The 14,251-nt window shown below is 42.0% G+C and overlaps 1 protein-coding gene across 1 annotated transcript in view; it reads right to left on the bottom strand.

The window, feature by feature from the left end:
• The window catches only part of LOC120744229 (receptor-type tyrosine-protein phosphatase R-like), a 35,806-nt gene that overhangs the window by 14,051 nt on the left and 7,504 nt on the right, over positions 1-14,251 (bottom strand). Inside the window, exons 3-5 of the mRNA XM_040048465.1 lie at positions 1,886-1,999; positions 1,662-1,811; positions 726-833 (exon numbers count right to left, since the gene is read on the bottom strand). Coding sequence (XP_039904399.1) covers positions 726-833; positions 1,662-1,811; positions 1,886-1,999 — 372 coding nt within the window. The remainder of the gene's footprint in view (positions 1-725; positions 834-1,661; positions 1,812-1,885; positions 2,000-14,251) is intronic.

Below are 14,251 nucleotides of genomic sequence, written 5' to 3'. Positions count from 1 at the left end.
CAGAATACAAAAAGGCTGAGGCATGTGGAGGTTTGTGTGTGCAGGTGCTCCTTCATGTGGACAAGATGTGACGTGCAACTTTTAAATATTAGTGACTTTTTTGTGTTTGCTTTAAAAATTATTTGTTGTTCATATGCATATGATTATGTGATTTTATTTGTTTCTTCTTTCTATTTGGGGTTTATTAATATTTTTTGTCATTTGTTTTTTATAACTTTTTATTTTCTTTTTGTATTTTGGGGAGTGACTTTGTAATCTTATTTAATGTTTTTATTAAGTTTTGTTTGTCTCTTTTGTTTGTAATGTTTTCAAATTTTTATTATTTCTAAGAATGAATTATTCATGAATTTGTTTTCTTTCTTTCTTTCTTCTTGGAGAATTCATTTATTTACTTTGAAGGCTTCATATGTTCTTCAGTAACTCTCTGACCTAATTACATGTAAGTCAAAGTGCTTGAAGGAGTTCTTGTTAACTGGTTGATTGGATTTACTGATGTGGCAGCTGAGGATTGTGAACCCAGATTTGAACCCAACATCGACTAATTAGATTAGCAAATCTTCTATCTTCTTTCACTGTGGGATATAGGACAAGTTTTTATGCTAACTTTATACACATTAGTGAGTGAGTGTCCAGTCTTGCATATTTACAAAAAAAACAAACAAACAAACAAACAAACAAACAAACAAACACAAACAAAAAAACCAAAACAAAAAACACACATTTACCATCAAGCAGGTGATGACGATGACGAATACAGTGAAGAAGAGGACGACAGCATAAAAGCCTTCTCTGCTCCACACGTGGTCCCTCTGCTCGCCCTGAAGGACGTTTTTCTACAGAGGAAACGAAATTTAAAATCCAGTTTGTGATCATCTGTTCAGGATTTGCTTTATGACCTCCTCACGGTCTGTGTTAGGCTGTGAAGGTGGGAGGCAGATCTGAAGACGTTCAGTCCATCATGATCTAATATTTCCCAACAGGCCTGCATCTGTCAGCTCGTACTTCCTGAGAATATCTGATTTCAAAAAATTTCCACAAAATTATTGAAGCTATTCGTCCAGAATATGTGAACACAGTTTTTGTTCTTCACAGTGATTTTACAGCCTTAAGCTGCATTTATACTTGACCTTTAAAGTTTATTAGATTTACAGACTCTGGTTTTGTTTTGTATATTTTTGGTAGCACGTTTTCCAAAACAGTGGCTCCAAATTTTTTGCACAGTACTTTAAAGATCACCATAAAGAAGATATTATAGGAGCTGCCATTCAGTCAGAGATTAATAACCTCTGACTGAATGTTGTCACTGCAGTCAGAAGTCTGAGAGCATTCGATATTCAAAAACAGATTTTTGGTGGATTACTCCTTTAACGCAGCCTGATTGTGGGCATCTGCTTCTCACTGACACCTGTGGGAAGTTTCTGATTTGTTGCTGTAATATCGCCACAGAAGAAGAACTGCGTTAGTCACAGCTGCGACTGTGAGTGATAATATTAACTTAACGTATAAAGCTGCTCCGCTCCTCATCTGGCTGATCGATGGCGCTTTAATAGTTCTATTAAACTTTCAAGAGCGGCGCTCTGCCCTCTAATAATCTCAATCCATCCTCCCTGCCTGTCTCCATGGCAACTAGTGGGGATGCTTAACAAGAAACACACACACACCTCAGTGGAGACCTCGGTGATGCCAAAGTGTCCCAGGTGGCGATGAAGCACCCTGACGTTCAGTGATTGGATGACCTCCTCGGCGGGGCGGGGCTCGGAGATCCCCAGCCTATCGGAGGACACAAACAGCTCGATGCCATTCTTCTTCTCCTGTAAGAGATGTCTGTCAGTCAGGCAGTCAAGTGAACAGCGGGTGAGCAGCGGGTGATCGACTGGCATCTTACATTCAGCTGGTTGATGTGGACATGCCCCACAGGAACGCCCAGCGCTGCCGCTACACCCTCCCGAAACCACCGAAGAAGACTGACGTTCAGCCTTCTCACATCCACAGCCAGGTACTGAGAGAGAGAGAGCGAGAGAGAGAGAGCGAGAGCGAGAGCATTATGACACAAAAAAAATAAAATAATGCTCCATTTATTTAAAAGAAACTAAATTTTTGCATCATTCAGTAGGAATTCATAGCAGGCCAAAAATCAAACCTCAGCAATCACAGACCGCCTGATGTCGGCTGATGCTGTTTCCAAAGTCATGGGGGTAAGGCCTAAACCGGACCAGTTTGTGTCGTTTAATGCAATCATCTCACCCAAAAAAACAAAAAAAAAAAAACAAAAAAAAAAACACAACAACAACAAACATAGCTGCCCTGTGCTTAGATGCATAATTATTGTACCAACAAACCATCTGAAGAATCTAGTTTTGGTGAGTAAAATTCTAGAAACTGTAAAACTATATTTTATGGACGCATTTGCCCGATAACCCCAAAAGTCATAGCAGTCAAAAAAAACTCTATTGATGCAGCCGTGCTAGGATATTAAATCTAGCCAAAAATATCAAACAGCAAATATCAAAAAAGTCATGCAAAAAACAAAAATACCAACACTGGAGCTTTACAGTGAGTCCACGACCAGTCCAAGGCCTGAAGCCTGTCGATTACATACTGTAACCCCAGGTTCTGAGAACACGGGTGCAGCCGTCTAATACAAAGAGACCAAAAACATGTCATGACAGTTTCGCACTGATGGGAGGACACCGTGAAGCAGATGGGAAAGTTATGCTGATCTGAACTTTGATGCAGTATGATGGACAGGACTATGAATGCGAGAACAGGACATTATTAGCTGAAGGCGGTCACCGACACAAGCTGAGCTGGAAACTAAAACTTGGAATTCAGCTGAAAAACACCTGCAAACATCACCTGATTATACAGCGCACCGTTTTTGTGATGTTTTCAGATTTGAAATTATTGCATCGTGAATGTGTGTTTAAAGGGGAGAAACAGAGTATTCAGCCAGTCGTGCTTTACTGTACTCTCTTTTTCTCCTTGGTCTGGCCAAAATAACAAAAATAACAATAAAAAGAAAAAAAAAAAGGAAAAAAAAGAATGACAGCTCTGAACTGAAGATCAGTCCCGACTCAGACAAATAAAACTGGAAAAGAAAACCTAAATAATCACCATGCTGGATCTCCTGCCTCTCCTTAGGAGGAGAGACTTTTGTTCTGTGGCTTCATCACCAAACAGATCAAATCATCCCTCCATCGCCCATCCTGTTATTTTATCTCTCTGTGCTCTCACCCTCCTCCTCCTGTTTGGCTCCTCTGGTTTTCCCAACAGCCTCTCAGCTTCCAGAAAAAGTGATATGACAGACGCTAATGAGTCACTGAAGTTTACTGCAATCTGTGTGCAGAGAGAGCCAACAGGAAGTGCTTCTTTGGATGAAGACTGACGAGTACACAGACAAAGAGCTGTTTGGTTTAAGTCTCTCATTTCAAAGTAAACTTTATATTTAAGGGAAGTGAAGGTTCAGATTTATTGACTTTAAATCCACTTATCAAATCCAAAACCTCCCAGATCCCTCAATGATCATCTCCAGTTGTAATCATTTGCAAACATTACAGATAGATGCAGTTGGCTCAGTTAACAGCAGTTTATAGACCTGAGCTACTTCAGTAGGGACGGTGGGGCCAGCGGGGGCTTTGTGTGCTGTGGATCAGTTTGACTATGCGGGCAAAAGAAATACTGCTGTCCTTGTCATCTCACACCTGTGCTGAGACACTACAGAGAGCGACAAGCTGAACACACTCGTAAGTGCTGCCGCTGCCCTAACATCACACTGTGCGTGCTTGTGTATGTGTGTGCATGTGCTTGCATGTATGTGCATGCGTGTGTGCACGCGCGCATGTGGGAGGTTGTTTACTAATGGCTAAAACAACCTGTTCTGCTGCCACTTAATTCAATATGAGGAACAAAAAGCAGAGGCACACAGCTGATGTTATTATCCAACTGCGTCTGGTTGCAGCTCGTTCTGTTAAACAAACATCTCAAACTGCTCGAGAGACACAAAAACACAAACACGTAACCCACTACTGCAGAACTGGACGCCACTAACCAACCGATGTCTGCTCTATAAAGGTGAGCAAACTGAAAAATACCAAAAAAAAAAAGCTCAAATTAAAGCAGTTTGTTGAGAAACTCATTTAACTTTCACCAACTGACAAACCAAACCAGATGTTTAGTCATAGATGATAAAGAAAATGAGAAACCTACGAAGCTCGAGTCACCACAAAACAGAATCAACGATACAAAACAAACCTGTTTGTTTAAAAATTGTCAAAGAAACCATCATGTTTATGCCTCAGAAATCAGCTTCACCTGCTGACAAACCAAAGTATTCAGTTTTCTGACGTGAACAGCTACACAAAATTAAAAATCTCAGATTTAAGATGTTTAAACTTCTTCAGTAATCAAAATAAAATGTTTCTCTGAACAGTTTGCTGAGACTTAGCTTCACAGGCTGAAAATCTCAAAACTCTTACTGGCTCAAATAACCAGAAAAAGAGAAAGAAGAAAAAGATGAATCTTCAAAATTGTAAAAGTTTTGATATTAACAAATTAAAAAGTTCTCAATAAGAACCACTTCATTTTCCTCAGTGCTTTAAAATGCCTGGAATGGTCACCCAGTGAACTAAATACCTTCAGATTATTGACAAACTGTTTCAATGTGAAGAACGACTCATCAGCTGAGTGAAAGTTAAACAGAGAAACTGTCAAATACAGAAAGAAGCTCACCGAAGTTCATCCTCAGAAGCAGGTGTAGTCTTAAATGGATGTCAGTGAAAGAGGAAAAAAAACAAGCAAACCACCAACAACACCTACACAACCTTACCGAGCAAACATGCAAACATTGTTGATCCTCGCCGTCTGCCACAGGAAGCTTTTCACTGAATGAACAGACACATACACAGAGGCAGGCGATGCGCCTAGCAGTCTGGGCTCAGGGACTTTTTTCTCCATTTCCTCATCTTGTCATTCCCTGATCTCTCATTGGCTTAGAGGAAGCGAGAGCTCAACCTGCTACCTGATTGGCCGTTGTCCCAGTAATGCCATTATCCCGCTGTGCTTCCTGTCGAGATCAGGTGCTATTTCTGTCCTCCCCCCACACACACACACACACAAATGTTAATAACAGCTAATTAGCTGATAGCCTCCGGTCAGGTGGGAAGGGAATCCAATTTGGTTCAATGAGAAAAATCGGAAAGAGGGGGAGGCTAAAGTAGTGCAGATAAATAATAAAAACATAAAAATATTTAAGAGTTGGAGAAGAGGAACAAGAAAAAGTGCAGGAAAAAAACTCAAAAGCAAAAGCAGGAAAGGGAAAAAGGGCAGTAGGGCATTAAAATCAATCAGAGCAGCAGCGATTAGGCAGCTAATTGAGTAGTTGGTTAACAGAGAAGTAATGCAGCTATTTTAAGTAAATAAACAGAAAAGCCAATTAAAGTAATCACTGTGGCCTCTGAGGAACTGACAGACTTTTGACCTCTTTAGGGAGCTAAGTGAGCTGGAGTTATTCCTATAGTCCTGCTGAAAGAAGCATTTAGGAAAACTTTCTTAAATAAAATATAGAAAAAAAACATTACACCATGGAAAATAAGTAAAAGTACACACTTTGCAGAATCATATACTGTACGTCTTATTAGTGGATCTGATGTGATACATAAAGAATCAATTATTATTAATTATATAAAATAATCATGATGTGAATCAATAAAGAGAATGATTGGTTGCTGCCCTATAAATAAGTAGATTACCATTTCATTAAACAAATGGTTTATCATTAAGTGGCAACCTCAATGCACGTAGAATTAACCCTCAAGTATCGAAAAACTGCAGTTCCCCCAATGTCCACCAGAGGCTTGAGCAGTGAAAAATATGGAAGCCTGTTTCCGCCACTTAAAAAAAAAAAAAAAATCATAAATACACACACACACACACACACACACACACACACACACACACACACCGAAATTTTGAGTTATCCTTCTTGAAATTTCGATTGATTAACTCACAATTTTGTTTTATTAACTCGAAATTTTGAGAAAAATAAACTCAAAATTTCGAGTTAGCTCTGCCAATCAGTAACCTACGTGGAATGTCCACTCAAAACCAGTTCACAACAAATTGGCGCTTTCGAGAGTACGTTTGCTGCTATGTGATTCAGCTAATAACACAAGGATTTCATCATTTGTGAAGCCACGCTGAAAATAATCAGCAACTTGTGCATTCATGACTGGCTGTAATACTGGTAGCTTAGCTGTAGCATTTGTTTTCTTACCGTATTTGGTCCATTTGATCGACCTTTGTTGTTATTATTTATTTTATTTTATTTTCAGTTGTTACAGATGGGACAGACATGACTGGGGGATAGGAAAGGGAGAAAGAAAGATGAAGGAAAAGAAAAACAAAGGGAAAGAGGGACAGTGAGAAAGGGCACTTAAAAAGAAAGCCAGAGAAAAAAAAAAAAAGGGCAAACAAAATCTCCTGGATCACTTGTTGAGAGAAAAAGACGAGAAAATGAGCAAAAAAAGAGAGAAACATAATAAACACAACATCATCGCATTAATCTAGCTAAGTGTAAACAGCAGTAAATACTAAATATTGAATGCTGTGGTGCAGGATGCAGGACTGACAGCGCACAATGTGCTTTGAGGTAGCAGCCAAGAAAGGTGTAGTTTATGTCTATGGACAGTGAACACCCGTGTGCACACCTGTGTGGATCAGCGCGCTTGTATTCAAAAGGTTTCCCCATGTAACGGTCTGCTAGAGGGTGTAGGGAGCCATAGCCCCGTCCCCCAGGGCATGAAGCAGGCATGGAGGAGATTCAGGCCCCAGACATCCAGAGGCCCCAGAGTGCGAGAGCCCAAGGAGGACCACCGGAGGGGCATCTGTGCCACTTTCCTGGGAAGAGCTGAGGAGAGCCCCAGACGAGGGGTCACCCAGCAGCCACAGAGCAGAAGCCAGAGGGGGCTGCACTGGCGTGCCCGTCGGCTCTGCCGGCAGCCAGCTGTGTCAGAGTGAACTGAGCTGCAGGCCCAGAGGCCGGAGGCCCAAGGGCCCCCTACGCCCCAGAAGAGGCCTGACCGAGCAACAGGCGCCAGGCCCTGCCAAGTAGCTACCGGGAGTGAGCTGATACATACCTGAGCGCCCAGCCCCGGACACCAAGAACCACCAACGCACTGACCCCTGAGGGCATCAGCCACTGGCAGGGAGTGTGGTGAGGGGAGATAGGCCTCCATAGCAGCTGTAGCATTTGTAGCTGAGGGTTTCAACTTCCGTGTAACAAGGAAATGACGTCATTCACGTAGATTACTGATTGGCAGTGCTAACTCAAAATTTCGAGTTATTAACTCGAAATTTTGAGCAAAGTCAAAATTTCGAGCGACTTTTCTCAAAATTTCGAGTTATGGATACTTTTTTTTTTGTGGGGGAAAACAGGCTTCAATAGACCCAGACTCTTTAGAGCAGAAATAAACATGTTTACAGCCTTACAGAAACAAGTTGGTCTCTGTGGACAGATCCCTCCCTTTCAAATTTTTTTATAGCTTATTCATCTGGAAATTTGAGTTAGGGGCAAGGCCTCTTTGACTGACAGGAGGATCACGACCCAGGTGGGTGTAGCTGCTAACTGTATGCTAGGCTTCAGCTCAGCTAACTGGAATCCCTGTACTAGACCTGTGGATTGCATTTGTACTGTTGGAGCCCTTTTATTTGCGATTATCTGATCAATAATATGGCTGCTGGGCAGCAAATCGTAGTAACAGACCATCCAAAGAAAGAAATTCCAGCCCATCGACACAGTATAGCCAACCAAGCAGGCTAGCATTAGCCAACTACTCCTCCAAATGTGGTACTTCTGGTTCCAGTAACAAGGTGTAGTCTTGGTCACAGTGTCTACGTTTATCTGAGCCTTGCCGGAGGTTCATCACAGGGAGTTTTTGCTTCTCACTGTTGCCAAGTGCTTGTTCATGGGGGGTTGATTTTGGGGGCTTTCCTCTGCATTATGGTAGGGTCTTTACTAGTGGTGCAACGGATCAAAAATCTCACGGTTCGGATCAGATCACGGTTTTAAGTCACAGATCGGATCAATTTTCGGATCAGCAAAGAAAAGAAAAAAAATACAAAATTTTAACATTGACTTATTAACTTATTTAAGTACTTTTTGCCTATTAAAAACATTAAAATCAAGACTCATTCCACAGAATTATATAAAAACAAATTAAGGTGCAATATAGGGCAGTACAGGGCTTTGTATCTACCACTCCGCTGTGATATAATGAGCGGTCACGGTCACGTGGCTTTCCGTTGCCCTGGAGGTCCACCCATTTGTAGTTGGGCAACAGAAGATGCCTGGGACAGTTCAGCCATAACTTATAACTTATACATAACTTTTCCTGCTCATGCATGCCTGGGTACAATCTTGTCACTAAAGTGGACGCGCAATGGGATATGTGGCTAAGCACGTTCATCATAGTTTAAACCCCTTGTTTTGCACAAGGGAATACGGCCTCCCATCTGCAGCTAAACACCCCAGTAGCTTTTGTAATAGCTTTAGCCCGGTCGGATTGGGCAGCAAAGGGCTGCTTAAATGCCGCAAACTCCTCTGCTCCTCCACTTGGACCACTATCGCTGGCTATAACTATCGCTTGACAGACTGACCACGTGCACCATACACATACTTTTTTTTCTTCTTTTTCGAATCTTCGGATCACGTCGAACCGTGGAGTGGGATCGGTTCGGATTACGGATCAACCGTGATCCGTTGCACCACTAGTCTTTACCTTACAGTATAAAACGTCATGGAGCAAATGTTGGCTGTGGCGAAGGTGTGGTCCGGGGCGCGGCTGCAGGGGAGGAGTGGTGCAGTGAGCTCAACGGGGCGGTGCTGGTGAGAACAGCTGATGGCGATTTGGACTGATGGTGGTTTTCCTTCCTTTTATATAGTTAGGTGGAGCGGGGGAGGAAGACTCTGCGGGAACCGACCGCTGTCAGACGGTGTTCTGTTATAATTTCGTGGACACTCTCAATAAATGTGGAATCTGATGATAACAACCTGTGTGTGGGTGTATCTGTGCATAGCGTACGTCACATTGGCATTATAAAAATAAAACTCAACTGAGCTGAAATGCATATACCTCTTCTGCATATGGATAACGTTGCCTTGCCGGATGACAAATTAAAGGAAAAACCAACAGAAAGGGTTGAGTATAAAGGTCAGGCCAAGAATGGTGGGTATTTAACAGAAATATGCAATATCATTAATAACAGAGATAACAAAACAATAATCCAAGCGGAGAATTAATTTTGACTGCTTGACATCGCCTAATTACTCAGACTGACACGACTTCAGTCAGAGCTGGTAATATTTTCTGTACCGTGAATTTAATCACATTATGATTTTTTTCTTTAAATAACCGTCTCGGTGTGGAATCTGCCTCAGTCTCTTTTTCCTTCCATTGTGCAGCTTCTGTGCAGAGCGCTGGTGGGAAAAACGTGAGCGACACGTGACCTCAAGCTCAGTGAGATCTCACACAGACACACACGGCTGAATGAGTGGGATAACATGAGGTTAGATTATTCATGCTTGTGTTGTTTCCTTTGAGAAAAATTACTGCAGTTGTATTTTTATCAGCACAGAGTGGTATCATGACATCAAATCTCCTTATTCTATTTGAAGAGTTTATTTTATATACTTAATTTATTTCTGTTAGTTTATATTATATTTATCATAACAGCATTTACTGGTTATTTTCAGTGTGTGTGTGTGTGTGGGTTCTCAGCACAGTGAGCAGCTGATTATTACCCATCTGAATATTTTTAGGATACAAAGGCCCTTTATGAATCTGTAAGAGGCTGGTAAACAGTATAGAGTGCAGTGCTAACACACGATGTTTCACTTACTAACGTAAAGACTTTCAGTATATTGATATAAAAATGATTTGAGTACAGGAAGCAGTAATGGTGGTAGGGTTTGGGGTGGGTATTACACTAGATTAACATCCACCCCTTTTCACAATTTACACCTATTTGAACACCCACATGGAAAAGATGTTAAAAACACAACACAAACAAAACTGCGCCCAGGGATAAAAAAGGGAAAAAGGAAGCAGGAATGAAATCAAAAAGCAATGATTTGCAAATCACAAACCCTGAGAGAAAGACCATTTAAAAAAAATAAAAATAAATAATAATAATAATTTTGAATTTGGCAGCTCCAGAAAGCTGGAATCTAGCAGGATTCTAGCTGCTCAGCAGTTCCGGGTCTTTGTCGTATTTCTGATTTCATAATGCCATGTTAGCTAATATTGTTAAAGTAGTAAAATAAAAGAACTAAATACAAAGAGAAGTGGCACTAAAATAATCTCACTTGACTAAAGATTTAAACTATGCATTTAAAAGTTAAAAATCACTCAACGACACACTAGTATGAACGTCAAAGCAAACCTGTAGACAGACTTTAGGAGTTAACCGAGCAAACGCAGAGCAGTGGATGAATCATGTTCATCTCTGTGGGTTTGAAGTGGTGTCAAAGTTCTCTCCACCAGCAGTTATAACGCACGCACGCACACGCACACACGCACACACACACACATAAACTCAGTCACCCGCCCGCTGGTTTGGGTCTGCATGTTTAAACATTGGCTTTGCACATTTGAAAATTTGAAGGTTTTTCAAACTCAACAAGAAAAATTCAATAATCTGTCTCCAGGAAAAAGTTTGACTGCACATCTGTTCACCCAGTGACTTTTCACCTTCACAGAGGGACGCCTCCAACGTGCCCCTTCTGCATCAGACATCCTGCTAAAGTGGTAAACCGTTGCACTTTTATATCAAGTACAGCAAAATCTGTGTGCAACAACCAGCTCACACATGCAGTGAGAAGCTGACAGGGAAACAAAGGCCACACACACACACACACAGACACACACTCACACACAGTAGTGTCTTCCAGGCATGCGATGGGATGCAGAGACAGGAGGTGACTGGGTACCATCTGGGAGTTACGCAACCACTCCGCCTCTCTCAGCTTCCATCATAGCATGTTCCTTGAGTCATATTATGTTGACATATCACAACAGAATAATAACAACAACATGAGATTCAGGAAGAGGTTTGCAAGTCTGCATATTCAAGAAGTGCAGCAGGGGAGTTTGAGAGCAGCAAATGTAGGAGTTGTGGGGGTGGACGGAGAGAAGGGGAAGTTTCAGGTTTGTAGGTGGCTCGATTTGTCTTAAGCTTATGCGCATCATACTTTTATTAGACTAAACAACGCAGAGCAACAGCCTGTTAGCAATCGTAGGTAAACAGTGAAGTTCTAGCAGGCCTAATTTTTTTGTCATCCACGAACAAAAACAGGAAACTACACCTTTAAGGTGGATGGTGACACAGACTCAGGTAAGTGGAGTCCCTGAGCTGGACCTCTGGACTGTGTTTGTGCTGTCGGAGCTTTTTAATGCACCGTGGCCACCAAAGAGTTAGATCAGTGTGAGTGTGGCGAGGCTCAACTGTGTCACAGAAACTCTCCGTCCATTAGTGGTGAAGTGATGGCACGGCAGCAGCCTGCAGGGACGGGTCATGTGACCACACGGGAAGTCAGTTAACACAGAAACGAGTTATTCAAGTGTACACTGCGCCTCACAGCAGTTTCTCATTGATAAAAGCAGAAAGGTCATCAGGGGACATGAGTGGCTGAAAAATCAAGTCATTGTGTCAGAAAATCTGACTGTCTCTCAAAAACAGGCTGACTGTGGCCCAGTGGCAGTCAGAGATAACTCACCAACAAATTAGCCACACAATTTAATTAAAACTAAAATTACACACAAGCGTTTAACTTGGAAACCACGAAGGGAATAAACACTTGCTTACGAAAGAAAAAAGAAATGCCAGAGTCCAATAATGTACTTTTCGTACTTTAACCAAAAACTGGTATTGTATTTTAATACATCTCATGTTTATTACCTGCTCATAAAAGCTGATGTGACCCTGATTAAGTGGTCCCATGAATGTGTTAATTCCTTAACTACAAATTTAGATTTCATATTATTTTCTCACAGCAGTCCTTTCAAATGTTCTTATGTTTTGGTCTGTGTGCGTTTTATTCATTGTGCATTGTGAAGGGTGACCTATGCCCCGCTGGAAGGACCCCACATCCTGCAGACTGATCCAAAAACAAACACAGAGGGAGACTGAGCTGCAGAGACAGACAGGTAGCCATCTGTAAGCTCTCAGCATCCTCGCCCGTCTTTTAGTTTCCACTGGAGGTTTCTCCACATTGCCTCTACTCCTACAATGCATCTGTGGCGATGACACCATTGACTGCTTGGCGAAATATTGTGGGAGTGTTGGTAGCGAGACTTCACATTTCAGGCATGTAGAGATTCAGTTAAATGAATCAGCAGCAGTGTTTGTCCTATAAATAAATCTCTCTGCCTGCTGTGAATCAGACCAAGTATCAGATGACTGACCACAGCTCTGAAGACGTACACAAGGAATCAATCATGAAATCCAATATGTGGTACAGTGGGGAGCAAGCAAATGGTAAATTAAGACAAAAATAGTACAGGAAATATTTTACTGTGTTCACATGATGACACATGAACTCCTATAACTAGAGTCACGCCCTGGTGATCTCTGCTTCTCATATATAATAAAAGTGGCTGCTTGTGTTCAATAGTGAGGAAGTCTGGACACCACTAATAGTGGTAATTACTAATAGTAATACTACAATCAAACCCCAGCAAAAATGAGCTTTACAAGTAGTTGTTCCACCTTCTGCTAGAGTGAAGCGCAGCCAATCAGAAGACGGCTATTATAAAGGAAGAGTTGCCCGAGTTGTTTCAGACACAGGATGAATATTCATTTATACTATGACTCATGCAGTTACAGCAACAAGCAAATGAAATTTTTTTTTTTTTCCCCCCACAGACCCGCTAGAAAAAAAAAAAAAAAATCCTCATGAGAGTAAAAATAGTCCAAAAAAAGATTTATGGATGTGTTCTTTGCTGAGAAGAACACACCTGAGCATCAGTGTGAGAACACAGCACAGCTGAACCTGCAGTCAGAATCTGGGTCACAGAAAAAAATGTTATGGCTTTCCAACATCGTTATTTATAAGGAGAGCTTGTTGGTGTCATCATACCGTCGTCTAGCACTGCCATCTTTTACCCGCCTATCTCCCTCATTCGTCCACCTGTGTCGTTGTCTCAGCATCGCTGTGAAGGTCACTGCTGTTTGTCCCCGAGTTACGCAACCACCCCATTGTGATGGTAAAGTGGGTCTCTCATGCACACGCGCACACGCGCACGCGCACACACACACACACACACACACACGATCAAGGTTACCATAGCAACAGTGAGTGCAGCATCTCTCTTCCTCCTCCACCCATGATGTGGATAGAGCAACGCCTCACCCATCATTCACTTCCTGTCCCTTCACTGCGACCTCTGATCTTCTCAGCATGAGCTGCCTGTAACCTCCCTCACCCCGTTTATCCAACAATCATATCAACGGTGGGAAAATAAGACGACCGACTCACACCATCCAGAAATTCCTTATCTGCAGCCTTCAGCTGCTGGAATTTCACCAGCTGTCAAACTGACATTTCATCATTATGGATTCCTGTTGGTCAGATTTACTTCCAGGGCTTAAAGCAAGGAACATTTGTGTCTGAAATATATTTCAGAAACCAAACATCCTCTGATAGAAAGAATGCATTTTTCAGCACAGACACTCAGTTTTCTGTATTCTGGTGAATTTATAAAAACGAACTTTTCTGCATCGATATAAGAGAAAGCCAACTTCCCTTCTAATCCCCAGTTTTGGTAGTACACATCATAACATGCTAAAATCATAACGTGACAAGCTGTAAACCCAACGGACAGTTAATATGGAGTGTTCACGCACATCTTCAACCTTTCCCTCTCTCTGTCTGTAGTCCCAGCCTGCTTCAAAATGGCCACCATCGTCCCTGTACCCAAATCCTCCACCATCTCCTCATTGAACGACTGGCGACCTGTAGCCCTGACCCCCATCATAAGCAAATGCTTCGAGAAGCTGGTCAGGGACTTCATCTGCTCTGCACTACCCGACTCACTGGATCCTCTACAGTTTGCATACCGCCACAACAGGTCCACTGATGATGCCATAGCCCTGACACTACATACTGCCCTGTCACACCTGGAGAAGAGAGACACGTATGTGAGAATGCTGTTTGTAGATTACAGCTCAGCATTCAATACCATCGTTCCCTCGAAGC

This window comes from Simochromis diagramma, unplaced genomic scaffold, assembly GCF_900408965.1.
Source record: "Simochromis diagramma unplaced genomic scaffold, fSimDia1.1 OVJJ01000557.1, whole genome shotgun sequence".
In the NCBI taxonomy this organism is placed as follows: domain Eukaryota; kingdom Metazoa; phylum Chordata; class Actinopteri; order Cichliformes; family Cichlidae; genus Simochromis; species Simochromis diagramma.
This window is presented reverse-complemented; position numbering and strand designations above follow the sequence as displayed.